At 47.1% G+C, this 26,032-nt stretch overlaps 1 protein-coding gene across 6 annotated transcripts in view; it reads right to left on the bottom strand.

The window, feature by feature from the left end:
- TCF20 (transcription factor 20) overlaps positions 1-26,032 on the bottom strand; it is a 112,100-nt gene that overhangs the window by 16,456 nt on the left and 69,612 nt on the right. For all 6 annotated transcript variants that reach the window (XM_068669028.1, XM_068669024.1, XM_068669025.1 and 3 more), the window contains one exon: positions 19,170-24,830. In XM_068669028.1, coding sequence (XP_068525129.1) covers positions 19,170-24,794 — 5,625 coding nt within the window. In that variant the 5' untranslated portion in view covers positions 24,795-24,830. The remainder of the gene's footprint in view (positions 1-19,169; positions 24,831-26,032) is intronic.

The following is a 26,032-nucleotide window of genomic DNA, read 5'->3' as shown; positions in this document are numbered from 1 at the left end:
AAGATTAATTATTCTAGCAGCCCAAATTGACTATTCTTTTTGAACACAGATATGAATTTCTAGTTTTGTTCCTCAGAGGCATTCTGTCCTCCCCACTTTATCCAGCCTTTGAAGTACCACCACGCTGCTGCAGCAGCAGAGGTCATCCTTCCCTGGAACACCGTGTCCTGTACGAACAGTCAGTAAGAGCAGAAGAGCTACAACAGCGGAGATTAAACTGCAGCTGTGTCAAATATTTCTTGTAACTAAAAAGGCATGTCATAAGAGCGCACCGTGCGATACAGCTGAAAACAAAAAGACCCCCAGCAACATTTTTGACGCTTTTCCAAATGTTAATTTAGTCTTTGAACTAATTCTTTATTGCACCTAGCGTGGTTCGCCTTGCCGTTCTGAAACCTGCAGCCGAAACGCGACCGGCAGATTGGGGGCTTTTAAGAGCGCCTGTAGTGCTCAGCTGAGCAGAGGCACAGAATATTTTCACTCTGGCTGCAGTTAGGACTGGCTAGGCAGGAAAAGCAGGGAGTTAAGATGCCCGAGGACGAGCATCGAGCCTTTATTTCCTTTTTTTTTTCAACCTGCCTGACCAACTAGATTATTACCAAGGTTACCTGCAGCTACGCCCACGACAGCAATTCCCCAGTGGACTGCAATACCATCGACTGCTCAAGGCAGAGATCATCTGCTGCTGCTGGCTCCCCTGCTGCTGAACAAGTCTCCATTCTGGCAGATGCTTCTGCTTTTCACAAGCCACTGACAGTCTAATGGCCCCATTTCTTCTACCTCCTGGGACCCCCGACCATCTGCTTCTTTCAGGGGAAGCTGGGGGAACCACATACACAATAACTACTCTTTTCTTCCGAGTTCTTCCTTCTTGACACGCCACAGACTGAACAAAGCAGATACCCTACAAAGTTGTACGGTGCTAAAACACCTTACGAGTCTATCACTTAACCTTTGAAAGAGATGATAATAACGTAATGCCACATGGTTTCCAAATATCTCCAGAAACAAGACAGAATATAGTGATGACAAACTTTCCAGCTGGTTTCAGCCTTCTTTTGCAAGACGTTATTGCTGCGTCTTGAAAGAGATGCATAGCTCCTGTCAGTACCTTTTGAGGCTCTGGCCAGAAGCTTACCCTTACCTATTTATATTTCAAGAACAAATAAATAAAAGAGGGACGCTACAATTAGAAACCGATCTAAAACCAAAATAAAATCCTGGAGTTTCATACGTGAAATAAATAAATTGGGCTTAACGACCGCTAATCGCTCTCCTTGGTCCATGAGCACATTTCCACCCAAACCCCACCATCCTGCAGCCATTCACCAGCAGATGGTAGCAGCCTGCTTGTCACTTGTACAGGAATTATAGCATTCTTAGCCAGGGAAACAGCACTCGGGCTCTCATGGGAAGAGAAATTCCTTTTGCTCAGTAAGCAGCCTGCTTAACCTCCCCTGCTTGACAGAGCTGAAGGCTGGTACTTGGAGCGCGCTCCCATTGGGAGGTGCCAATGGGTAGCAATCATTGCCAGGCATCTAATCAACTCCTGGCTTCGATTTCAAAAAAAAAAAAGAGAGAAAGAAAGAAGAAAAGACCACACAGCGAAGATTGATTCTGAGGTCCTATCTCCACAATTCATCTCTGGCCACAAGGCACATACATCTCACTTAGAATAGGCTGGAGAGACTGAAAAGTGCCATTTAGAAGAGACACTCCATCCCTTGAACTAAATTATCAATAGTATTAACGCCAGATACATTGTCTCTACTCCTCCATGCTATTAGCAGCCCATTTCTTCCTCGTTACAGCTCATCCTTCTCTGTCCACCGAAATGAAGCAACACCCAACCTGGAAGTGGGAGCAGCAGGGGGACGCTGCCACAGCCCTAGCAGCCTGCTCTGATTCACCCAGAACACTAAAACCTCCTCTGGCTGCACTCCTTTTGTTCCAAGGGCTTTTGCTTTGTTTCTTGTTTTGCTTTTTGTTTCGTTTGTTTTTTGTTTTTTTTTTTTGGCCATACATGCTCCTTCATTACTCCACGAGTAAGCTCTTCTGTCAGCACACTGTTCTCAATAAAATACAGAGGGGTGTGCACGTTGGGTACCGTTCTTTGCCTCCCTCAGGGCTGCAGCAGAAGTCAATCCCAGCTCCACACTGGTTCCAAGCCACCCAACCTCCCTGCTCCTGGCTGAGCACTGGGACCAGCTCCGAGCACCACGCGGCTGTGTCCCAGAGGCACTGACCAGCGCCTACCCAACGCTCATGGACATCCACAGCAGATGTGACTGTGTCATGTTTTCGACTGTCTATAACCCTAGAAGGTTTTTCTTGCCCACTGGTTGCTTCTTTCTGTTTCTTACCTGCACGAAGGCCTCCTGAATACCTTCCTCTAGAATGTCTCTTCTTCCTTTGCTCTCTCTTTTCTTCCCTTTTCCTTCACTTTGCTTTCTAGCTATCTCCTTATTTTTCCCCTTCCTGCATACCAGTGTCAGGAATAAATACGTGAAATGAAATGGAAAGCAACAACTAAAGGTCGATAAAAAGAAAAGCCAGCAATATAAAATAATAAAAAAAAAAAAAGAAAGAAACACATGGCGTTAATTATACAGGTGTAAATCCTCACTTTACACAAATTTTCCATACTCTCTCCTTGATCTGTTTGAATCCTATGCTTTCAGGAAAACAACTGCTCCTGTAGAAGAGCACGGCACAAACTCAGCTAGAAGGTAGGGCGGCTTTCAGAGCCGGCCATGTCAGGAGGAGGAGAGCCACCAGCTCCTTGGCACGCAGCAGCTGGCAGGCCAGCAGAGGACTCGGCTGCAACATCCAGGCGAAAGGGCAGCAGAGGCAGCAGGCAGCCACCTTCCCGTTCCTGGAAAGCAGGACACGGAGAGATGACTTGCTGCAACGAGCCACGAGGAAAAGCTGAAAGATCTTGGCTATCGCACACTGTTTGCTAAAAGAGAAAGGGAAAAGGGATTTTGGAAGACTGCTGTTAAAAGGGACTGGGATGGAAAAAGGCAGGGGGCTGACATTTTTAGGAAGTAGGAGAGGAGAACAGCATTTTCACTGATATCCAGACACTGGTTAATGAAAAAAATTGCTTTTGGGATTGGGGCTAGAGATAACAACCACTACTAAAGGATACTGAATTATTAGCTTCCATTTCCTGTAAGGCAATTTAAGTTCTCCAAAGAACAGGCACAAAATATCAGAAAAAAATGAATCCTGCAATTAAAAAGAAGAAGAAAAAAATCCTTCACACTTGCACTATTAAAAGATACCTCCTGCCAATGGTGATACGCTCGTGTGGCAAGCAAATCAAGTAACAACAAAGAAATAATCACTCAAGTAGGGCTGGGCAGCTATCTCAAATTGAAGAAACTAAGGGCTAATTTAGATTTCAAGATTTCAGCAAAGGGACAAATCAGCGATCTGGAAGATGCCATCGCTGTGCTATAAAGCTGCAGCAGGAAACACAGAGAAGAGTCAGAGCTGCAGTGCTGCATGGGCTGCTGAAGCACAAAGGGAAGCTGCAGCTCAAAATGGATGGCATGGAAAAAGAAATACAAGAACTAAAAATGTCTTAAAAAGGGGAAATCCTATTCAAAACACACAAAACCAATCAAAGTGATTCAAGTACAGCAGAAGCACTTCAAATAAACATAGAACGGAGCTTTATTTCCCTCAACTTGAAGGAAAAAAGAGAAAGTAGCAAGAACAGAAATTGTTAGTTTTGACAAGGAATGGGTTTGTCAGCAAAAATTTCTAAGGGTCTCTGCAGACACCTAGGCCATTCAACTGCATTCCTACCAGATGTCAAATGGGGGGTGAACAAGAAGGTGATGAAACTCGCAAACTTTGTAAAATTATGCAAGGTAGTCAAATCTCACTGCTGGTAAAGAGCTGCAAAAAGATCTGACAGTGCTGGGTAAAATGATAAAATGGAGATGAAACTTAAATGCTGATGAGTGCGAAGTGATACACATGGGGGAAAATATTTTCACCTATACATCTACATGATGGTAGGCTCAAAATTAGCTGTTACTACTTGTGAGAAGGCATTAGGAGCCATCCTATAAGGAGACATCATGCAGTCCTTGCTTCCACAGGAACTGTGGCAGTCAGAATATACTGTTCTTAGGGACAGAAATTGATAATGAAGGCAAAATCTTCCTTATGTTTATGCATTACACTTGTAGCATCCTGAATATTGTGTGTGGTTCTGGTCACCCTATCAACAAAGCAATACGACAGATCAGGAAAAAAAATTTTATGTATCAAATCAGGTGTGCACAAGGGAATGATTTTAGCTATTCCCAAAGAGGAAGAGCAAAGAAGGAGACCATCAGGCTGCAGGTTTAAACTGTAAAATAAATCCACTTCTCTACAGAACAACTAATTAGACCACAAAGCTCCCTGCCAAAGGCTGCTGCACTGGCCAAAAGATAAGCAAGTTCAAAAACATTTCAGACAAATTCCTCAGGGATAGGTAGGCCACTGTCTGCTAAACACGGTGATCTGAGGGAGAATAAGCTAAAGCTGCGGCTGCTGAAGGCAGGGGAAAATACCTACATACCACTCTGAACACACCTGGTTTGCTACACTCCTCTGAAGATGACTGCTCCTGGCCGCTGCTGCAGATGGGATACCACAGCACGTATTTTTGTACCTGCCCAGAACGGCATTTCTTTTGCAGACTGAGATTTGATTGTGAAATTCCACAAAAACAGCAGCAAAAATGTGCTTATTAGAAGGAGTGCAGGCACCCAACAGCATACTGTGAGGTTACAAGCTTTTAAGACTTCAGTCTTCCCTCCAGAGCAGGAAGGCCAAGCTGAACCATAACACTGTGTGAAAGGGCTGAAATTTGATCTAAGCGCTGAGTTCACGTTCAGCACTCCAAGCAAGCCTAAGTGTTTCATTCACTTGGTGCAGTGATCAAAGGCTTACGTGTGCATGAACACACTCCAGGAGACGAGACTGGTGAAAGGTTGAGAAATCATGGAAGATGATGAACCCTCTCCGCCCCTCCAACAATGAAAAGAGGAAAAAACAACAAAATAAGGACCGGGCGTAACTGAATTAGAACCAAGTTCAGATATTTCAAGAATAAACTGAAGGTTAACTTGAAGGGATTCAGGAAAATTAACAAAATCTGGTAACTGAAGATGGCAATGGAAAAGCACGTTTAATTTTAAATTAAGCAGGCTGAGCATGCCCCTTTGTAGCCAATACATTTCATATTTTAAAAGGAATATTAATAGGCAGACCAGCAGGTCCAAGACGACCAGAAATGCCTAAGTCTTGTTTCCTTTGACGACAAAGAGCCACCCTGAACAAGAGAAACATTTCAGACAACCACTTACAAGCACAGGGATTTGAATTTGCTAAAGCATGCAAGTCTGTCTAAAAAAATTATACAGTTTATGTTATCTTGGCTATTCATTTGGGGATTTAAATGTGCAACAATAAGTGCAATTTAGCTTAGAAAAGGTCTGAAAGATAGAAAAGGAGACTTAAAAGAGGAAAAAAATGCAACTGTTCAAGCGGTGATTATGCGATAAGGCGACACGGGGCACAGGAACAGCATGGTCAGCAACAGAGAGCGCTCGCTCCATTCGGGTTTTCTGCCACTACTGGATTTCTTTCCCAGCCACCCTGGGTACTGATTACAGGAAATATCTAATTGCGTGGTCAGTCCCTACTTAGCACAAGGTCTGATGAATACAATCTAACCCAGCAGCACACAGCTGCCTTAAAACAAAGCCATGTCACCACCATAAAGGAGTTTGTGGATAAATCGTAAACCAAAACCCTTCCCCCCCTTAAGCAATACCTTTCTATAAAATGGCTGGAATGACATAAAAGATTTTCTTTTTTTTTAATGACAATCAAGGAAACCCAACAAACTCAACTCTACGTTTATATATTTGAGGAATTTGTTTTCAGGAGGCAACCTGCATGACGGAACCAGTTTTTCTCCAGCCGAACAGAAAATGGATGCTTACTGTTTACGAAGACCTGAATAGTTCAGTTGGAAGGGACCTACAAGGATCATCAGGTCCAACTGCTGAGCACTTGAGGGCTAACCACAAGTTAAAGCATGTTATTGAGGGAATGGGCCAAATGCCTCGTGAACCCTGCCAGGCATGGGGCATCAAGCACCTTGCTAGGGAGCCTGTTCCAGTGTCCGACCACCCTTAAAACAAAGGCTCGAAGGAAAAAGGTCTAATTCATTAAGTTGTTAGTGGCAGTGGACTCGCTACTAACAAAAGTAAAAAGGCTTAACAGGTAATAAAACACTTCTGAGCAAAGCAAACCATAAAAGGGCAAGATTTTGACAAGATAGCAAATACCTGGGCAACCTGGCAGCAGAAAGTGCAGAACAAGCCCACCCCTCCCACGATTCAAAGGCTTGCAACATCACACAGAAATAAAGCAGTTATTGGTAATAATCTCTGCAAGCCTTCACCAGAAACAAAGCCCTGCTGTGTGAGACATTTCTGCGATACAGAGTGAAATGCTGGCGGATGCAACGGGATGAGATGGGAGCGGTAAGACTGAGCCAGCGGCGCTGGGCACTCTGTCACAGCAGCAGGCGAGGGGCAGCCACTTCTGCAGAGATCCCTGACAAGGAGGGCTTTGAAGCGATGTATGAACTAAAACCAAGGTAAGCACGCAGGTTTTTGAAAGAAAGGAACTTCATTTAGGAAATTAAAAACATAAATAGGATGCACTGGAAGTAGATCCTCAAAACCAAAAGACGACAAACGAGCAGGATGCAGGCAGATAAGGCAAAGACAAGTAAATCGCTTGAGACACAAGAGGAAAGCCTGCAGCAAATAAAACTGTGACTCTGTGGGTAAAGAGAGCACGACAAGAAGCCAGCAGCTCCTCCAGAAGGCTGCTGAAGCAGCAGCTACAGGCAGTGCTGCCCTGAGGAGGAGGTGAGCAAAATGCAAGGCGCACACTGAGGTCTGCTGGAAAAGCAGCTGAGGGTGAGCAGCAACAGCAGGGGAGGTGAGCCCAAGGGAAGTGAAATGGTGGAAAAACAAATGCTCGGGGGGCCGGACATCGCCCATTAGTGGTGTGCTGTCAGGTAACATAAGTGTTAAAAAAAGGGGAAAAAAGTGTAAAATAGCTCGTGGACTCGAGCAATAGATATTCAGTCACAGCTTGGAAAACTAAGCAGGTCAGTGACACATCGATGAGATCTCAGATACAGAGGTGTCCTATCTAAAAAAAAAAAAAAAAAAGACAAAAAACAGACTGCTGGCCAAAATCATGAATGAGTTTAAAGAGGAATATGTCATTTCACTATCCAATAATCAACAGCAAACAAACGACAAGGCACACGGATAGCTCAAACTGCCCCTTACAACAACAACTACTCATGGTTTCTGAAGTGTGTTTATTTTAAAATATCGAGGAGCAGCTGGCTCGCCAAGGCAGCAAAGCTTCGTACGAAGTAGTAGCAGCTCAGAAGCGGCAGCAAATATAAATAGCAGCCAAAGCCCAAGGCCGGCTGGCATTCCAGCTGGTGCGACAGGGCAGCTGAGGAGGTCTCAGTCCACGCGCTCCTTGGAGGACAGGCTGAACGTCGTCCTACCAGGGGAGGAACTGCCTCTGTCGAAGGATTGGGGAGCTCTGCTCTTCTTCCCAGGCTTGAGAGAATAGATTAAAAAAATAATGATGATCTTTTGGGCTCAGGCCACTGCTGAGTCATGATAAAGGCTATCTGTGTGACCTATTTGCAAGCTACACCTTCAGGTTTTATAAATTTAGATGAATCTGTGCTAAGATAAGAAGGACTGGTATGAACTATAGAGTACTAGAAATAAGTCACTGCGCGAGATCAAGAAGAGATTTCATTTTCATCTGAGGCAGAAACAGAAAGATAAAGGCATTCTTGTTTTGTTTTTAGTTTGTTTTACCCAGGCACACCCTCCTCTCACTTCTTATTCCTCCATCTTCTGAGGGCTCCAGCCCAAAAGCAGAAGCATTAAGGCAGCAGCGAAGTCTTCTTTGTTCAACAGCTTCAGAGACTCAGAATGGAAAATTCGTCTTTGGGCATTCCCCTTCGAGTTATTTGTCCAGAAAGCTGAATTTGCTAGTAACTTGGTTAGAATTCCTGTTCCCCAGAAACCACCTCTGCAGATTGCTGCTGAGGAAGGGCACCACGTGGCATCACTACAGAACCCTTCTTCTCCCCAGTCCCAACATGTGACACTTCAAAGGTAGAGTAGTTAAAGTTAAGTATGGGAGTAAAGACAGCAGAAAAAGCTCACAGAACAGCTTTATGAAACTATAATATAGGCACTGGAATTATTCTAATATAATGTAAACAATTTCCTTAAATTAACATGAAAAATGTTGGTGTTCTGGAAAGCATTGGTTACGCTTTGTGTCAAGCTTGAAATTTTAGCAATGAATTTCACTTGGAGCCCTTCCTCCAGAAAGCATTTAACATTTACATTTAATAATGAATAGATGGATGGTGCCAGGACATTCAAGCTAGGATGTTCAGCATTTTAACTTCCTACTAGTAAAGAGAAAACTCGCAAAACATTTTTATCCTGAATCTAAACGATACACGAACAGATTTTCAAGTGACTAACTTCCTCTCATTACATCTACGCAACTGAAACATGCAAGCCTGTATCGGCTCCCTCATCTTGCGATTTAATTATGAGTACCTGCCAATTTAGGAACATATCATGCTTTAAACTTTCCAAGCACCCTACAAGTCTGTCTCGATGCTCACCAAATGACTGTTCTTAAGTCCTGTTTTACACAGTAATTAACTGACTTGTCAAAGGCCACAGTGGGAATTTCTGACAGCACAGGCACGGGGTTTGTAAGGACCACAGCTCTCAGAACTGAACTCAAGCACATGATGTTGCCTTCCTCCCATTTTTTAAGTTTCATATTGAGCAGCAGAATCCTTTGGTGGCAGCCTGGTCTCAGTTAGGACAGAGTTGATTTTCCTCCTAGCAGCTGGTAGGGTGCTGTGTTTTGGCTAAGGATGAGAAGAGTGCTGATACCACGCTGATGTTTTAATTGCTGCAGAGCAGTGCTTACACCAAGCCAAGGACTTTCCAGCTCCTCGCTCTGTCCTGCCAGCGAGGGGGGAGGCTGAGCGAACGGCTGTGTGGTGTTTAGCTGCCAGCTGGGTTAAACCACGACAGGTGGAAGTCCCCGTTTCAGAGCTTCATGCCATGACACCCTCTTCCTTTTTTTCTCCCTTCTTAAGTCTTCCCTGAAGCTGCACGCTCACCTTTCAGCAGCAGTAACTTTCTTAAACTTAGCAGCTTGAGTCCTCAGTAAGCAGAACGCACCAATAGAGTCAGATTTTGCCAAGAGATAAGCCAGAAGACAAATACACACCTGAGTTATACCTACTGAAGTGCGAATCAGAAGAAAACATGCAAGGAGCAAGAAATGGAAAAAAAAAGTCACTCGCAAGTGATGACTTCAACCGTGTTTTTAACTATAGCCTGGCTGGCAAAGGAGGCTTTTCCCTGTGTCCACACTGACAGTCAGAGCCAAAAGCTGGTTTGGCCAACAAAAAGTCTCTTGACAGAAGTGCACGTGTGTGGAGTTTGCTGGCCGGACCAGCTACCTGCACTAGTTCAGGCTGAGAGCAGTCCTGCTGCTGGAAGGGAAGGCAGTGGGGTGAAGAATGGCTCCTAACACCTGTATCATTGATCAGGATTAAGTTATCACCGGGCTTCATCTTCACAGCTGCTCCAGGGAGGTGTCTGAAGGGCTTTATCAAGGTGAAGGGCTTTATCAAGGATGCTCTTCTCTCTTTTGTACCTCTAAAAACCACGCAGTCTTGACCTATTGCTACATTCCCACCATCCCCCTACCCCCATTTTTACTCCTTCACCTTATTCCCCACCCCGCACTCACCTTTCCCTAACTTACTGCACTATGGCACAAAGCATCGAGGACTGCTGCTGCAGTGAACATAGGAATCGCATCAAGTTTAAGCAAGGGATTTTGAAAAAGTTTTTAGTTGTAGGCATAGCCCAGGCATTGCCATCTCTGAGGCTGTAGGAGGAGAAGCCAGCAGGACTGAGAGCACAACTTGGAACTCCAAGAGGCTTTCTGATGAGGAGGATTGTTTGAAGAGCTCCCTAGCTGAGGGCAAACCCACAGCCAGTCGTCACTTCCCAGGTCCCTGCTGCACCATTTGGGCAATCTGCTCCTCTTCCTGCTCCTGTCTCGGCTCAGCACTGCAGCAGGAACGAGCTGTTGAGGGGAACCAGCGTCACAACTCACATCCCCATATTCCCCAAGCAACTGGGAGCCCCCAGCTCCAGCTACATGCCTTCTCACCATGGCTCAATCCACTTGTGCTCAACCATAGCCTTAGCAATACAAGACTGCTGTTAAATGCTAATTGCTTACTAATGAAAACTAATCATCATGCAATTAAACTTTAATCACTAAGCAGCTGGCTGAGATCCAATCCATAACAATGAAGGTTCATTAATAACTTTTTCAGAGAGCTCTAGCCATGAAGACTACCCTGTACTTGGCATCCTGAACCTCACCGAGTCCATGCATGTGTAGGAAATTCTGATGGAAAAATATTTCTTCTGTTACTAAAAAAAAAAAAAAAAAAAAAGCCAACACCAAAATAAACCACCCAGATCGCAGCTTCTGAAGAGCACAGTTTAAGTGAAAAGTACGGTTTTAAGATGCAGGGAACCCTGACTCCATCCCTGGCTTCCTCATTAATAACCCCAGGCGAGATTTGCGGTACAGACAAAAGCTCTTCTGATTCTTGTCTCTTCAGAATATTTGTTCTTCAAGGCAAAAATGTCTTCTGAGCTTTAATTTTGCTACAGTTTCCACAATTATTACATGAATCCTCATCATAGTTCAGTTTTGCTTTTACTCCTCTTTCTACATTAAGAAATTAATTTAACCTCTTCCAAAAAACAACTCTCTAATTAAATACTGGTGTTAAAAATAATGGGAAGAGATTAAAATTATTCTCTACAAAGATAAAAGTTTAAAAATTGCTTTCTGTATTATATTAAAAAAAAAAAATCTCACACCACGTTCCAAAAGTTTCTCAGTTTTGACCTAGACCCTTCCCATCCCAGCCTGCTACTGCACGAAGCATCAGGGTTCTGTAGGCAGCTTTTTTAAGAATTTGGGTTGCTTTGCAGTGTTTGAAGAACTTTCTTTTACTCTGAAGAGGAAAACGTTTGTCTAGTTGAAGCATTGGTTTTTGCTTACTCAGTGGTCAGAGAATTCATGATAACATTTTAAAAATAAAACTGAGCCTAAAATTGTATTTAAATATGAGCTTGCTAAAGACAGGATGTATTTCTAATAACCCATACAATATTCTATAATGGAAACTCATGAATTTTTACCTTCAAAAATTAACTTTTTAATCTCTTGTGTCAGTTTGATTAAAAAGATTAAAAATACTTCTTTCCAAAATCAGGAAAAATGTTTTGAGAAATCTTCATTTTTGCCTAGCAATAATTAGATAGAGGCTACTAGAAACATGGAGGAGTAGAACAGAACAACCTTCTGAAGTTCTTGCCACGTCCTTCAACACCTATATCTTAGTAGCATTCTTTTAACGACGGAGGCTCGAGAGACTACCATCTGGAATCGTTCAAGTTAAAGAAAAGTTAGTTCATTAAGTTGAAACAAAAACACCAACAGCACAACAACCCTCCTCCCCGATTTTTGGAAATCTTGCAACCTTTTGCCAGCACAGCTTAAAAAGATTCAAGCTAAGAAGATGCATAAATGGGTTGTATTCAAGCTAAGAAGATGCATAAATGGGTTGTATTCACTCATTATTGAGAATTTAACAAGAGTTTGGCAACTTGAATCAGACAAAAGGGATTGCGTGAGCCAGACAAAGAACTCTGAAGCTTTGTTTAGAAATCTTCTGCACAGAGAAGGCCCCATACACATTTGGAAGAGCTTCTTAGGAGTTAAAGTTACTTAAATGTATTTTTAGGTGAAAACCGTACATAGAGTTCGAGGATCCCTGATGCTTTATAGAAAGGCCACAACTGTGGCATAAGCAAGCTGTTTTACATAGAAAAGTTTCCAGTGCTCCTGGCTACAGCTAAGGCAAGCAGTTCAACATCCCATTCTTTCCCAGTGCTCTGTTGTCAGTAAATCTCTTCTCTGCTTTCCTCACCCCACATGCTAGACAAACAGTGGAATATAAGGACCCGCGTCAGCAGCCGTGATGCCCACACTAATGGCGAGGAGGCAGCTGACCACATGCAGAAATGACTTCCCTGTACTTACCCTTTACCTGCTCTGCCCCCATATGAAAGGCTGACAAAGGAGAAGTCTTTCCTCTCTTCCCAGTATCACCTTTACATAAGGCCTCAAGTAAAAGACACTTCCTGCCACCTACAAGCCGTGGCCACCAATACGTATTGCTGCATCAATTTTACTCACTTTCTACTTGTGATAAAGCCAAGGAAAGCAAGCTTTATCTCCCAGCATAATTAATGGCTTCCAATCACTGGAGATATTGAAATATATGTATTAGAAATGTAAATGCAGATCCTGGCTGCTCACCTCCTTGGCAGCGGAGGACTGTGATAGCAATACACGGAGCTGCTGGGAGCTCCAAGGCTCCGCAGCACTGCTCGTTCACACCTCCAGGTCCCCACCAGAGGCAGGCAGCGAGCTGAGATACAACAGGGGCTCCTACCAGGCTCTCATCTCGGTGGTGGCACACTCACAGACCAGGAGTCACGACAGCACAGACAGTTTCAGTAGCGCAGCAGATGGCAATGCTTTCCCGAGAAAAGCGAATCAGAAATGCATTATTCAGCCTGTCTTTCAGAATTTCTGCTCCACCAGAAATTTCCTGCTTCCGGATTTTTGGAGTGCTGCAGAACACTAAGGACGCTGCCATTTCTTGAGGGATGAGAAGAAATGTTAGGCTAATTGTACTAGGGGCTGCCTTCAAGAAAAAAAAGAGCACGTTTTTAGTTGAGCCAACTGGGTGTTCAGACACCGTCCGTCAAAGAAAACCAAGAACTTGATCACTTCAAGGGTAATTGTAGAAGGTGCCTCAGGATTCTGTGGCACTCCTCATCGGTGGGGTTAAAGCACACTAAAAGCTGTTGACAGAGAGGAACAGGCGATGTTCTCAGTCCACCCCTTTTTCAACCACTGCTAACAAGTAGCTTTTGAATTTTTTGACTGGTTTCCCTTTTTTCACAGCTGAAAATTAACAAGCTCCAGTGTCACTCTTCCTCCTCTGGAAATTTCTCCTCAATGTTACAAGTCTGGGTGTAAGAAACACAGGTTTTCCTTCCTGTGGCTGTCAGGCACGTGGCCTTTGAAGCAGCAGATTATTTCAGCTGAACCCTGACCCGATGCCGAACTTCACTTGATAGGCTTTTGGCAAGGAAAAATTAGGAAAAAAAAAACACATCAGGTGCTGCACATTTTCCTTCTTTAAAAAGAAGGATAATGAATGAAAGGTGAACACAGAAACTGTGGGACTAAACCACTTTCTTAGTTGTGGTGCCAGTTTTGTGTTATGGCTAAACGCAGATCTTGAGGTTACAGCCACCAGGGAAAAGGCCCTCACCAGGCAGGGCCAGCAAACGTGGTCCAGAGAGCAAGCGGAGGGAGCTGGCTGACCTGGCAGGACAGAGGGGGTGTGGGATTGGTCTTCTGATGGCTTAGCTAGCTAAAACATAAAAATAAAAGCAATAAAGTGGTTCTATGAAAGCAACAGAGCAAACGAAGTTGTTATACATAGGCCATCCTTGTTCCTTTACGGCACAGATTTTCAGACAGATGCTCTGGGAGATCAGCTAGCACGAGTCTGAAGTGATCAAGAACAACTTTCTGTGCAAAACCAGCAGCTGTTCTCCGGGAAATCTGGAAAGCAGAGATAGGTTTATCTCCAGCCCCACGGACTAACAAAGGCACGCTGAACACGAGCCAGAAGGTTCAAGGACTTCCTTCCACGTACGAGGATTAGAAGATTCCTCAAGCTGGGAACGAAGCAGAGATTGATAAGGAAAGCGTTAGGTTCTTCAGACTTCTTACAACGGGGATAAACAAGTTTTCCTTTCACAGAGCAGTGGTGGCAGAACCAAGAGCGAGATTTACATTCATCAAGGTCAATTCAGACAGCGATGGCAGGGGGAAAACACCCAGAGCCAGTGTCTGTGCTGGGTCAGAGCCTTTGCCTTCAGGAGGAAGAGGGGTTTTATAAGAAAGAATCCACGCAACAGCATAGCACCTCCTGGTGAACAGCCTTTTAGAAAGCAACAGTAAAATTCACTCTCCTTGGGCTCTGCAACTCCATGGGTAACCCAGAGAACCTTCTTAGAGCTATTCTTCTCTTTACCGACAGCTCCTTAAACTTAATGCTGAGAACAAAACCCATCCGTTCTTATGAACAGGTAATCAGCTGAGGGTTACAAAGCTGCTTGGTAATTTTGCCAGTTTCAAAGGTAACCAAAATTTCATCTTGCAACAGTTTCCCATGAGTAGGAAAACAAAGAAATGAACAAGGCAAGAAACTGGTTTTTTACTTTATGTACAGCAAGGTGCATGCCACTGTTAGATTTCCATATTTATATGTGCAAAGAGATGGCTTGACATGACTGTAAGAAGAGACACTCCAAAAAAATCCCCATAGGAAGAATATGGATATACTATATCCTAGCAGGTAGGGCCAGAAATCCTTCAATGTTCTCAAATCTCCTGTAGGAATACCAGCCATCCAGCCATAAGGTTCCCTATACCATAAGGCAAAAAGATCTCACCCCAATTCTCTAATGATCGATTTTACCTGGTCCAAAGCATGGTGCCCGACCACCTCCAACATCTGAAAGGGCACCTCACTGCGGTGTAACGACCAGCACGATGAGGGAAACACGGAGTGCTCGGCAGATAGGTCCCATCTGCTGGGGAATCCAATTTGTAACTCAAAATACGAAGGCTTAAGGCATTCTGCATCTAAAGCAGCCCCGTTTATCCGACCAGCTCTTCACGTTCTCAGAAGCAAGGAGCCCTCTGGGGCGAGCAGAGCAAATGAAGTGCCTGCTCCGGGCTTCAAGGACGGTTCTGCCGCTTTGAAATCCAGATGGATTGGAAGATAATGCATTCACATCATTTTCAGTCCAGGGTGAAATCAGGCTTTATGGAAAGCTCAAAGCTCAAGAAAGTCACTGCAGTTTGACAAAAACTTTTTTATTTTTTGAAAGAAAATACTTTCTCATCTCAAGTTCTCCTGCAGTGCTTGGTACAACTAGGACCTCGAGCAACCACACGTACATTTTAAGCCTTCAATGCGATCAACTATGGGGCCATTCTCAAAAAGAAGCCATAAGGCCCAGACATTTACTTGTATAAGGAGCAGAAAGTTTAATGTAGCAGGAGAAACTTCAGATTCTTTGCTGATTCTGGAAAGCAAGGAAGAATCAGACTTTGGGGAAAAAAGCACTACAATAAGCTTCCATGTAAGAGAGGGGAGAAGAAAACAACCCAGGTGAGTCGGTGTGAGAAGAAACACTGGGTGGGCTATTTACACCACTACCATGGTTCATGGCATGAGACCAGCACTTCACGTTTCTTATTTCTACAGGAGGATGCTGCACAAGGAACAGCAAGAGAGGCAGATTGTTAAAGAAATGATTTCCGCTCATCTAATGGTACGGATTCAGTTTAAATTTAGTATGCATCCACCCTTTGTGGCTACTCCAAACAGTTTACATTAATTTGGAACTACAGCAGTATTTTATATGCATAGAATGCATTACATACACGAACCACTCATTTCCAGGCTCATGATCCCTTCATATGCCATAAATTAACATCTCCCCTTTCCCGGGACCAAATCATAGACCTAGATTACCAAATGCTGGTGCACACACTTATCTCCTCGCTCCTGCCAGCAAGCAGCTGTGTGGTTTGCACGTCTGCCTTCCCAGGACGCTCTACCACTGCTGAACTGCGTGTCAGCTGAAAAAAAAAGCAAGGAGGAAGCACAGAAGAACATACGCAGCAAGCATAGGCAATCAGCTGTCGGAGCCAGAAGGCTGTCCTCAGGCAGCAGGGCAAAAGAGAGTCTAGTTCAACGCAGCCTTTCCACTGCCTGAGGACGGCCTGTGGCAGGCACACCTCTTGATACCCTGCCTGCCAGCTCCGTGCCGCGCGGAACCCTCTCCGAAATCAGGAGGGGAAGACACGCAGCTCCCAGGGAGGAGCGCAGCACTATTTGCTGCAGTAGCATAAAAAGGTTGAGAAAAAGAGATACTGCTAGGAAGGGGAAAAAAAAAATAACCACCCTATTCCATTATTTGTGACAGAGGTGAAGGAAAAGACGGATTACTTTTAGCAACATAATGAAGAGGAGCCCAGCATTCAGCTAGGGCATCTGTGACCGTGTTTGTGTGAGACACAGCATAACAAGACGTGCACACAAATGGTCCCTGTCTAAAAGTTCATAGCCCCAGCCAGAACAGGGGTGAGCACTAACAGGATACGTGCTGCAGCTCAGCACATAGAGAAGGCAGTTATTTCTTACAGCATTAAATGGAAAGAATTAGAAAAAAAATAAAATCAAAGACAATGCTTGTTGCTCAGATTCCAAGTCAGAACAAGATGGCAGAGGATGGATTAAGGATGATGTAGATTAAAAGACAAATGTGAAGTGAGACCTCACCATGAATTCAAGAAGAGTTTTTAAGCTTGTGATAGAAAAGCAGGGATCTGGAGCAAAAACAAGGCTCTACAAGCCTAGAACAAAGCAAGCGGGCTACCAAAAGTTACCCAGAGACTTGGCAATCCAGGATAAGGGTGAGGAAAGCACAAGCAGGATCTCAGCAAGCCACACAAAAAGCTGGGAGTAATGAACAACAGCCTCTGCAAAACCAGTGGAGAGCAAAGAGGTAATCAAAAGAGGCCACAGCCAGGAAACGAGGTGGAACAACGCTTCAAGAGCCGCACAACTGATAGTGACAAATGTAGCTGACAGAGGAAGGAAAATGAAGAACTGGATCTGAACTTTAGCTAGGGAGAGATCACAGTAAACACTGATTACAATTGTAGTAGAGCACAATTGAAGGCACGGTGGAGGACAAGAGCACCAGACAATGCTCTCAAAGAATTTTGAGATGAAAAAAAAAAAAAAAGGAAAGGAAATGAAGAGGTAGTTGCAAAGGCAAGAGAGGCCACGGGCATTTTGTACACCTCTTTTAAAAATGTGAAACACTTGTGTCTACAGGTTACTACGAGTGAAAAAAAGCTGCGAGTTGAGTGAGTGATTAAAGGAAAAAGGCAGAGAGAAAGGACAGCAGGTTCAAGAGAGATAAGGGGATATTGCTGCACGGTGCCATAAGGGCAGATGAAAGGGTTAAGAAGAGAAGCAAGAAATTCGATTTGTGACAAGGAGATGATCATAACGGTTGGAAGAAAGCGATAAAGAGTAGGCCAAAGTGTATTCAGTCAGAAAAAGAAAGTTGCCAAGATCCCATATAAAGAAAGAACTAGAGGTGAAACGGAGAACAGGTAAGAACCATGTAACAACGTTGTGGTAATGGGCTACTATCTGACAAGTTTGATTAGAGCCCATGGACACGGCCACGATGTTCTGATGGGCAAACACCTTTTGTAGGTACAGAACACGAGGAGGATTCCCGAAGGACAGCTCGAGCGGTTCAAGAACTTGTGGAGAAGGCGTTTGCTATTGGAAAGACAAGAATCATAAATGAAGGGCACACCCTGAGAACAGGAAAAAGGGAAAAAAAACAGGCTGGCGAGATCCAAACTGAAAGTAGTGGTGAGCTACAAGACACACAAATGCCTCGTCACATTGTAAGTAAAATCCAACTGACGGTGGAGAACCTGAAAGAAACCTTGCAATTATCAGAGACGAGAAACTCAGCACACAGGCACTACTTGGTGAAAACCAAATGAAATTAACTGACTTTGTTTAATGAGAAGCTAGAAACAAGAATGCAGGCCAAATCAAGTTAGGGCAAAGAAGCATGTAATTACTGTCAGAGAACAGTGAGCGAAAACGCAGAACAAGCTGGGAATCAAAGTTGAAGAGGAAAGCTCATGGGGAGGAAATGAGCTGCATATAACAATGCAGGGAGAAAAGAAAAGAAAAATTGGATCCTGGCGCTGCTCAGAAAGAGGAGAATCCGAAGGTAACAGGAAAAGGCATCTCACATCTCTTCCCTGGCCTGGCCCAGGACAGAAAGCATAATGCAAAAGGTAGCAATAAAGGGTTGTAGCGTGCTGATAATGGCACGGAAAGCCAAAGAGCTGTGGGTTCAACATGTCAGCTTCTGTCTCGGATAATCAATAACGATCGTCTCCATCCACAGCCACGGGATGGTGAATAAGGCTCTCCCTCTGTCCCTGCTCGATTTGACATCTCTCCTCGCTCGTTGTGTACTCACACTTTTGGAGAAAGTCCCTTATCAGTCAGTCTGACTCCTGGCGTAACCCAAGTCACACTCAGCTTGCAGCCCTCTACGCCTTCCCACTTTATCAACCTTATTTTGTAGGGACTGCGAGTCCTCCTGAAGTTGTATAAAACGTGTCAGTCAGAATAATTTAGCTTGGAAGGGGCCTCTGTAGATGTCTGGTCTAAACCTCTGCCCAAAGCAAAGCCACCGTTGAAGCTGGATCCAACTTCAGAGGCGCAGAGGGTTGCTTAGGGCCTTGTCCAGTCCTTTCTGTGCACCTCCAAGATCAGGTACTCCACAACTTGTCAGTCCCCCTCCCTCAAGCCAACGTTGAGCCACCCTCGCTGCGATTTCTTCTGCCCGATATTGAACTGGAATCTCACGTGCTGCAACTTGTGTCCTCTGCCACTTGCCTTTTCACTGTACAGCTCCAAGAGCAGCCCTGGTGAGTATTAATATCTAACAGGACACAATGAAGAGCACTGTAGTCATGAGAAAGCTTTTGCATATCCAGAATTTCTTGTAGGTAATATGTACACAGATTTTTGATGCCTGAAAAATCCATCTGATCCAGACAGGCATCGCTGGAGATTTGTTTCCAGGTGAAAGATGGTATTTTAAAACGTGAGGGAAGAACAAGGAAAAACAGCATTTCACATGGCATATTTATTGCAAACAAACAAAAAGGGCATAGTAAGTTTTGGTACTCACCATCTCTCTCGCAATCTCCACAGCTTCCTGCAGCCCATAGAGCCTGCCACAGACCAGGTAGATCCCATTGGCCCAGAGAATACAACCCTCATGGACCCAAAATTCATTGCTGTCAAGAGGTAGTTCAGGAATTTGTAACTCCAGCTCAGTGCCACCTTCTGAAGTGGGCATAGAGGGTTTTGAGTCCAAAGGAGTCTTTTCACCACCACTGCCACCCTCAGTGGTTGCTTTTTTACAAGAAGCTCCCCTTGAAAGTGACCGAGAGGCTCCGCCACAGTCCTCAGAGCGGTGCCGCCTCTTAAAGCGGGGATGAGCAGCGAGGCTTCTTTGTTCCTTCTGTTGTTGCTGTTCCTCCTCCTCCTCCGTGTCTGTCTTGGAACCATTAGAAGCACTTTTGTGCCGTACCTTGACCTTGCTCTGCATTTCTGTGGCCCTCTTTGGAGGCGGGTTCTTGGGCAAGGTGGCCGCGTAATCCTGGGGGTAGAAAGGACCGAAGAGGTCGCCCATGTTACGGTAGCTGGCCCATTTGCCACACAGGCAGCAGACCAGGTGCCCCAGGACAGAGGACTCTGTCACTACAGGGCCCTGCAGCATGAACGTGGAGGTGGGCAGCACTTTGCTCTCCACGTTGCTGGGAGGGGGCGTCGAAGACCTCTGTCCTTTCCGGCCTCTCACCAGTTTGTTCTGCTCCTCTTCCTCCGCGTTAATGATTGTGCACACAGCGCCTAACTCACACTTGTTCACCACGTGGATGTAAGGGAAAAAGGACTTATTCTTGGAGTCGGTTTTATCTACAGACTGCGTGGCGTATTTAAGCTTGATCTCTGGTTCTTGAGGCTCCACGATGGGAGCAGCCCGCCTGGGCTTCCGCTTGCGCGGCTGCGCTGCGGGTTTTCGCCTCTCCCTCCTCTGCCTCTTGGGCTTTGGCTCGCCACCACCGGCCCCTTCTGCGGGCTGCGGGGGCACAGGGGGGGGCGGCGGGGGCGGCGGCAGCTGTTGCTGCTGCTGCTGCTGTTGTTGCTGCTGCTGCTGTTGCTGCTGCTTCTTCTGCTTGTTCACGCTCCCGATCGGCCTCCCCTTTTTCTTTCCGGAGGGGAAATATCCCTTTGGAGGGAAGCCGTCTGGCTTGGGCGAAATGTTTGTCACGTCTCCGTCTTTTTCCTCAGCCTTTGGGTTTGGTTCAGAAGCAAACGCGCCAGAAGGGGGAATTGTTTTTGAGTCCGGGAAGGCCAGAGCCCCAGCTCCGCTCACAGATCCATCCGACCTTCCCTGACCGCCTGATTTCTGAGACGGTGGCGCTGCCGCCCCCGACCCTGCTCCCTCTTTACTACCACTGGCAGTTTCGGGGGTCTCCTTCTTGGTTTTATCATCCTCGTTGCCTTGCCACTCTTCTGAGGACCGTGGGAGAGCTATTTCGCTCGCGGTATCCTGGCTCGCTGAGCCCACTTGATCTGAGAGCATCTCTCCTTTTCTCTTCTCGGCCTCTGGCCCGTGTCCTGCCACGCTCCCCCCTTCGGGTCCGCTCTTCAGGGACAGGATGTCGTCCAGAGTGACGGCGTCTGCCCCGCTTTCAGCGCTGTTGGTGGAAACGCTTCTCCTAATGTTGGGAGATGTGATTTTCTGAACGATAGCTTCCAGTTTTAATCCTCGCCCCTTTCGTGGGGGCAGTATTTTGGTCTTCGCCGGGCTTGTGAGGGAAACAGCAGGGCAATTCCTGCTATCAGGGCTCGGCAGGTCCTTGAAGGACTCTCCCTTTCCAACTGGCTTGCCAACATCTTGGCTTTGAGATGAGTGGGCGTAGGAATTGTAGGTTTTATCAGCTCCTTCTTTGGACGAAGTCATCATCCGCCCTCTGTCTTCACTGCCACTGTTCTTCATATCCTGTGGCTGTCTTTTGGTAGGGATAGGCGAGATGAAAGAACGGACTCTCCTCCTCATAATTAAGGGGTTTTGAGGAGACTGGTCTTCCTGGCCGGGGAGCCTGAGCATGGCGTTACTAGGCTTGGGCAAATCTGAAGATTCCTCTCGCCTATGCCCATCGCTGTCTTGAGGGCAAAACCTTTTTTGGTTGGCTGCTCCGAGAGGGCCGCTGCTTTTGGCAGGAGAAGTTTGCCGAGAGAGGTCCCATCCAGACTCATGTTGCAGCTTCTGGTTACCGTGCTTCAGGTCAGCGCACTTGCTCTGAGTACTGTCACTCCCCATCACGCAGCGCCCGGGCTCCTGGCTTCCAGCATCGTGGTAAGAGCTGCCCTGAAGGTACATCATTCCGTCCTTGTCGTTTTTCAAGGGACTCCTCACTCTGTCCAGAAACTGCTGTTGTCTGGGGCTCTTCCTCGCTCCCTCCTGCCTGTGCTGAGCCGCAGCAATCACACCCTGAGCAGCGCTGCTCGCCCAATCTTTGTATTCTTCTTGCTGTTGCTGGTATATCTGTCTCTTGTAATGATACTGGGAATTTAAGCCCTGGTTCGGGTCTCCGAAAGCGTGAGGCCTGGCATTTGCGTGATACGCTGCGGCCAGAGACGAGCCTTCTGAATTCTGAGGGTAAGCAGAGTGCAAGGAAGCCCTGTTCACTCTTTCAGACAGCGTCATGTGGGGGTTCATGTGGTGCAGATCCGCTCCCGGGCCCCTGCTTCTGCCCGGTGACATTTTCAGCTTATCAGCAAGATCGTGATACTGAGAAGGTGACTTCCCCCTGCTGCTCCCAGTCCTGCCAGGTGCCCGCCTCATCTGCGTCGCCCTGCCCTCCTGCTGAGGAATGTAGTCTGCAGCAGAGTCGGACACCGCAGCTCCAGGGCTAGCATTGCCTCGGAAAGCCTCGTGCTTGATGCCAGCAGGATGACAATGGTCTCCTGTCTTTTTATTATTAAGACTAGCCGAGCTCTTTGACTGTTCAAAATCTTCTTCTTTTATTTGCCCACTGTGAGCTTTCATTTTTGTTTCCATGGATACTAAGCCACCGGGGAGTATTACTGACTGGCTTAGGCCGGGGGCAAGACGTTCGCTCCTTCCACTTCTGGCCTCGGGACCCATGTGCCCCATGGGGTGGGGACCGGGATCCCTGACAAGCTGCCTTAATGGAGATATGTCACAGATCACTGATCTCCGCTCCGAGAGCGCTCCCCCTTCGTGGGCAGAGGACTGAGACTCTACCTCAAACTTCCTAGCAAGAGGGTAATCGGCTAGATTGATCTGTTTCATGTCAGGAGCTGCGCTGCTGGACTTCCTATCCCAGGGACCCCAGTGAGGGCCTTCCAGGAGAGACCCCATGCTCTTGTTTAAGAGGCCTCTGTTGGCCAATTCATTGGTTTGACTAATTAAGATATTGGGCCTCATGGCTCCCTCTAAACTCCCGGCCATCCCCGAATGTTCTTGTGCGTTCCTAGAATACCTCCTGTCCGGATGATGGTGGTAACCCTGTAGGACCTCCTGGAGGAGGCTGGGAAACTTCTCATTCCGGCCCTTGCGCTCACTGTGCCCGGGAAAATCCCCCTTTTCTTGGCCAGAAGGATACTGCGGAAAGCCACCGATATTCCTCTGTATACCTGCCGCTATGTTATCCTTGTAACTGTACCTCAAACTGCCAGGAGATTTGGAAGGTTCTGTTCTGGCAGGAAAGTTTGACCCGACAGCTGCGTGGCCAGGCTGGCTGTTCCCCTCTCCATTGTGGTTAGTGTTATCTCCACTTTTGCTCCCTTTGCTTCCTCCTTGAGCTTCTGGCTGTGGCCCTGCGTGCCCGGACTCTTTTGTACCACCACTAGCGCTAGCTGGAGCCTGCGTGGCTGTAGGAGCATCATCTTGTGCAGGTTTCTCTTGCCCACCTGACTTTTCTACTCTCCCTGCCATGGCTTCCCGGGAGACAATCACTCCAACTGCCTTTTCATTCACTTTGGGGGCGTTTTCCACTGCCACTACAGCTTCCTTCCCATCAGGGGAGGCCACGTCTTCCCTAGCTGCAGGGCTGCTGCTGAGTTTTGATGGCTCGTTCTGAGAGCCTTGTGCTGGTGAGGAGTTGGATCTCTCTAGGTTCCCCCCTTTGTAGGTGGTGTCTGAGCTCGTGCTCTGCCCACTCAGCTGTCTCACCCTTTCCCCGTGGTCCTCGGAACTGCTGGAACAGCCCCCGTCAAGGGACTCTGCCAGGGGAGACTTGAGCTGCTCCTCTGCCTGGGAGGAGCCCTCCGAGTTTGTGCAGCTATCGGCCTTCTTTGAAGAGGATGACCTTTTGGAACTTTTTTTCTGAGGTGCCAAGGCATCCGAAAGCAACATGTGCTGGACTGTGTTGGGCAGGTTGGCCACTTGAGAACTCAGAGCACTCAGGCTGCTCAGCCCGGGATCTGTGAGCCTTTTTTCCTGCAGTCCTTCCAGCCCAAACCCCTTGAATCCCCCTGCGTGAGCGTTGGGGCTCGGCATCATGGATGGTGTGGGACTCAGCTGAGGCATCATCTGCAGGATTCGGTTTCTGGAGCCCATGGACATGTTGCCTTGCCCGCACTGGAGATTTTCTCCACCCGGCATGAGAGGAGAAGGGGTGGAGCTGCAGCTCGGGGACTGAACCACAGACGCAGCAGGAGATGGGTTCGAGATCGGACTGAAGTTCTGGTGGAACTGCATCGGTGACCTTACAGGAACTTCAGTTTGGCTGTACTGCCCCACCTGGCTTTGGAGAGAGAGCTTGGAGGCAGCGTTTGAGTACTGCATTACGTGCTGAGGCGGGTGCTGCTGCTGCTGCCCCTGCTGCCCACCCTGGGGCAGCTTAGACTGCTCGAAGCCTTTCATGGGTTGAGTCTGAAAGCTGTAGTTGGACTGGCTCCCGTACGCCTGCGCGTTGGAGCCCACGGCGTGGCCCTCGTACTGCGACCCAGAGTTCACGCTGTAGCTCCCATCGTAATTCTGTCCCGACTGGCCGAAACGCTGCGGGGAGGGGAAAGAGGAGGAGGAGGAGGACGAAGGCGGCTGGTAGTGTTGGCTGAACTGACCCACCCGTAACTGGTAGCCAGAAGCAGAGGAAGGCAGGGTAGACGGACGCTGCATCGGCTGCAAGTGCGAGGTGCTAGAGGCAGACTGGCTGGAGGCCTGGGGCAAGGGCTGATGAGACTGGTAGATCTGCTGCCTCAGCTGCTGCACCTGCTGCTGCTGACTAGAAGCCTGCTGCTGATACTGGGCGCTGCCCGGAGAGAAAGGACCCGTGTAGTCCTGCTGATAGTGGGATACGCCCCCCAGGGTCGAATGCTGTGTTTGGAACTGGCCCACGTGTCCCTCGCCCCCGTACTGACTCCCAAAGCTGCTCCCCTGGGGGGGCCCGTAGCTCTGCACCGGCCCAGAAGGCCTGCGCTGGGGCGGCTGCTGCCCTCCTGACGCCACCGGATCTTTGTTGGCAGCCATGTAGTAAAACTCTCCTGCTTCTTTTCTGAAACCTTGGTAGCTCTGGTGGCCGGAGCTCTCACCAGGCATCGCTGTCGAGGCTCCTGCTGCTCCACGACGTCCACTGCCGGCGCCTCCTCCGAAGCTCTGGAACATCTGGGCCTGCTGGCGGGGGCTGAACTCTTCCAGTCGGGAGGAACCGTGCACGTCCTGCGGGTAGCTCTGCTGGTTTCCGTGGTAACTACTTTGCTCCCGAAAGGACTGCATGCTGTTCAGCAGCAGAGCGACAGCTCGAAAGCCCTCCTAAAGGGGGGAGAAAAAGAAAGAAAAAAAGGTATAGCATCCGCATCTCCCAGTCACATCAACAGCGCTGCTCAATTGCAGCTCCATCCCCTCCGCTCGCGCCTTTCGGTCATTCTGGGGAGCAAAAGGAGGCACCACTTCCCACGAAAACGCACGTTTGTAGCCTACCGCCAGCTGGAGCACGTTTTCAGCATTAGTATTTCCCCGCAGTCGGTCACTAACGGGGGCTGTTTACACGCAGACAAACTTCCAGCAGTACTCTGCTCAGCCAAGGAGGAGAGCAGTGCTCATCCCCCAGCCACGCTCTATGACTAATGCTGGGAGTAAGCAACTGCTTTGCTCCCATGTGGAAAGATTTAACACTAAGAATCAGGCAACAGTCTCAAACCACCCTTGGAACCATTTCCCAAGGCCTACCCTTCGCTCACAGAGCTCAATTACACTCAAGATAGAGCTGATAGAGCTCCAACCAAGATATTCCAGGGAAAAGGGTCTATGGGAAGCTGTGCAAAAACTGGCACCAGCATGCTCAGACTCCTCTGGTGAGGCTTGTAGGTGAAAACCAAAGCAAGACAACAAATATCCTCACCCTCCCCCAAAAGCTGCTTTGTTTTAAAAGATGGGAAGTCAGAACCAGCCCACTCTGCTTGGTCAAAGGTGACCCCAACTTCATCCTCAGGATTTAAGTACAATAAATAAAAACCACGACCTAACAAGTGATAAAAGCACGTTGTTTCTGAGCGACCTCCCAGCTTTCCCTTCCTGAGAACAACCAGGATAAATCCACCTGGAGAGACTACTTTCTTCCAGTAAATGCTAAGACCCACACACTTTTCCAGGAGACCCAACCATAGCTCCTCAGATGGGAAGCTTGCCAGAATACCTGCCTCCATTGTACCTTCTCTTTCAGTCATGTTTTGTGCTTGTCACTGCCAACCCAACACACTCAGAAGTAAAGCCTGGTTCTGCATTTGAAGTTTTGTTCAAGCAGAAGATCGCTGAAGAGCTCCAGGAAAACAGGCACACAAAGAAGATGCAGGCTGTGTGTGGCACCATGCCTTTTCCCATATGCCTCCCAGGATTTCACTGTTAAGATGCATCTTATATGGAAGCATCCAACTCCATCATTGGGGAGTTTGCGAAGGGCAACCTGCTTATATTTGGGTTTCTACTTACTTGTGTGCACAGGCTATGGAACACGC

Source organism: Anas acuta, chromosome 1, assembly GCF_963932015.1.
Source record: "Anas acuta chromosome 1, bAnaAcu1.1, whole genome shotgun sequence".
NCBI classification, from domain to species: domain Eukaryota; kingdom Metazoa; phylum Chordata; class Aves; order Anseriformes; family Anatidae; genus Anas; species Anas acuta.
The sequence above is the reverse complement of the archived record's forward strand: the minus strand, read 5'-3'. Positions and strand labels throughout refer to the sequence as shown.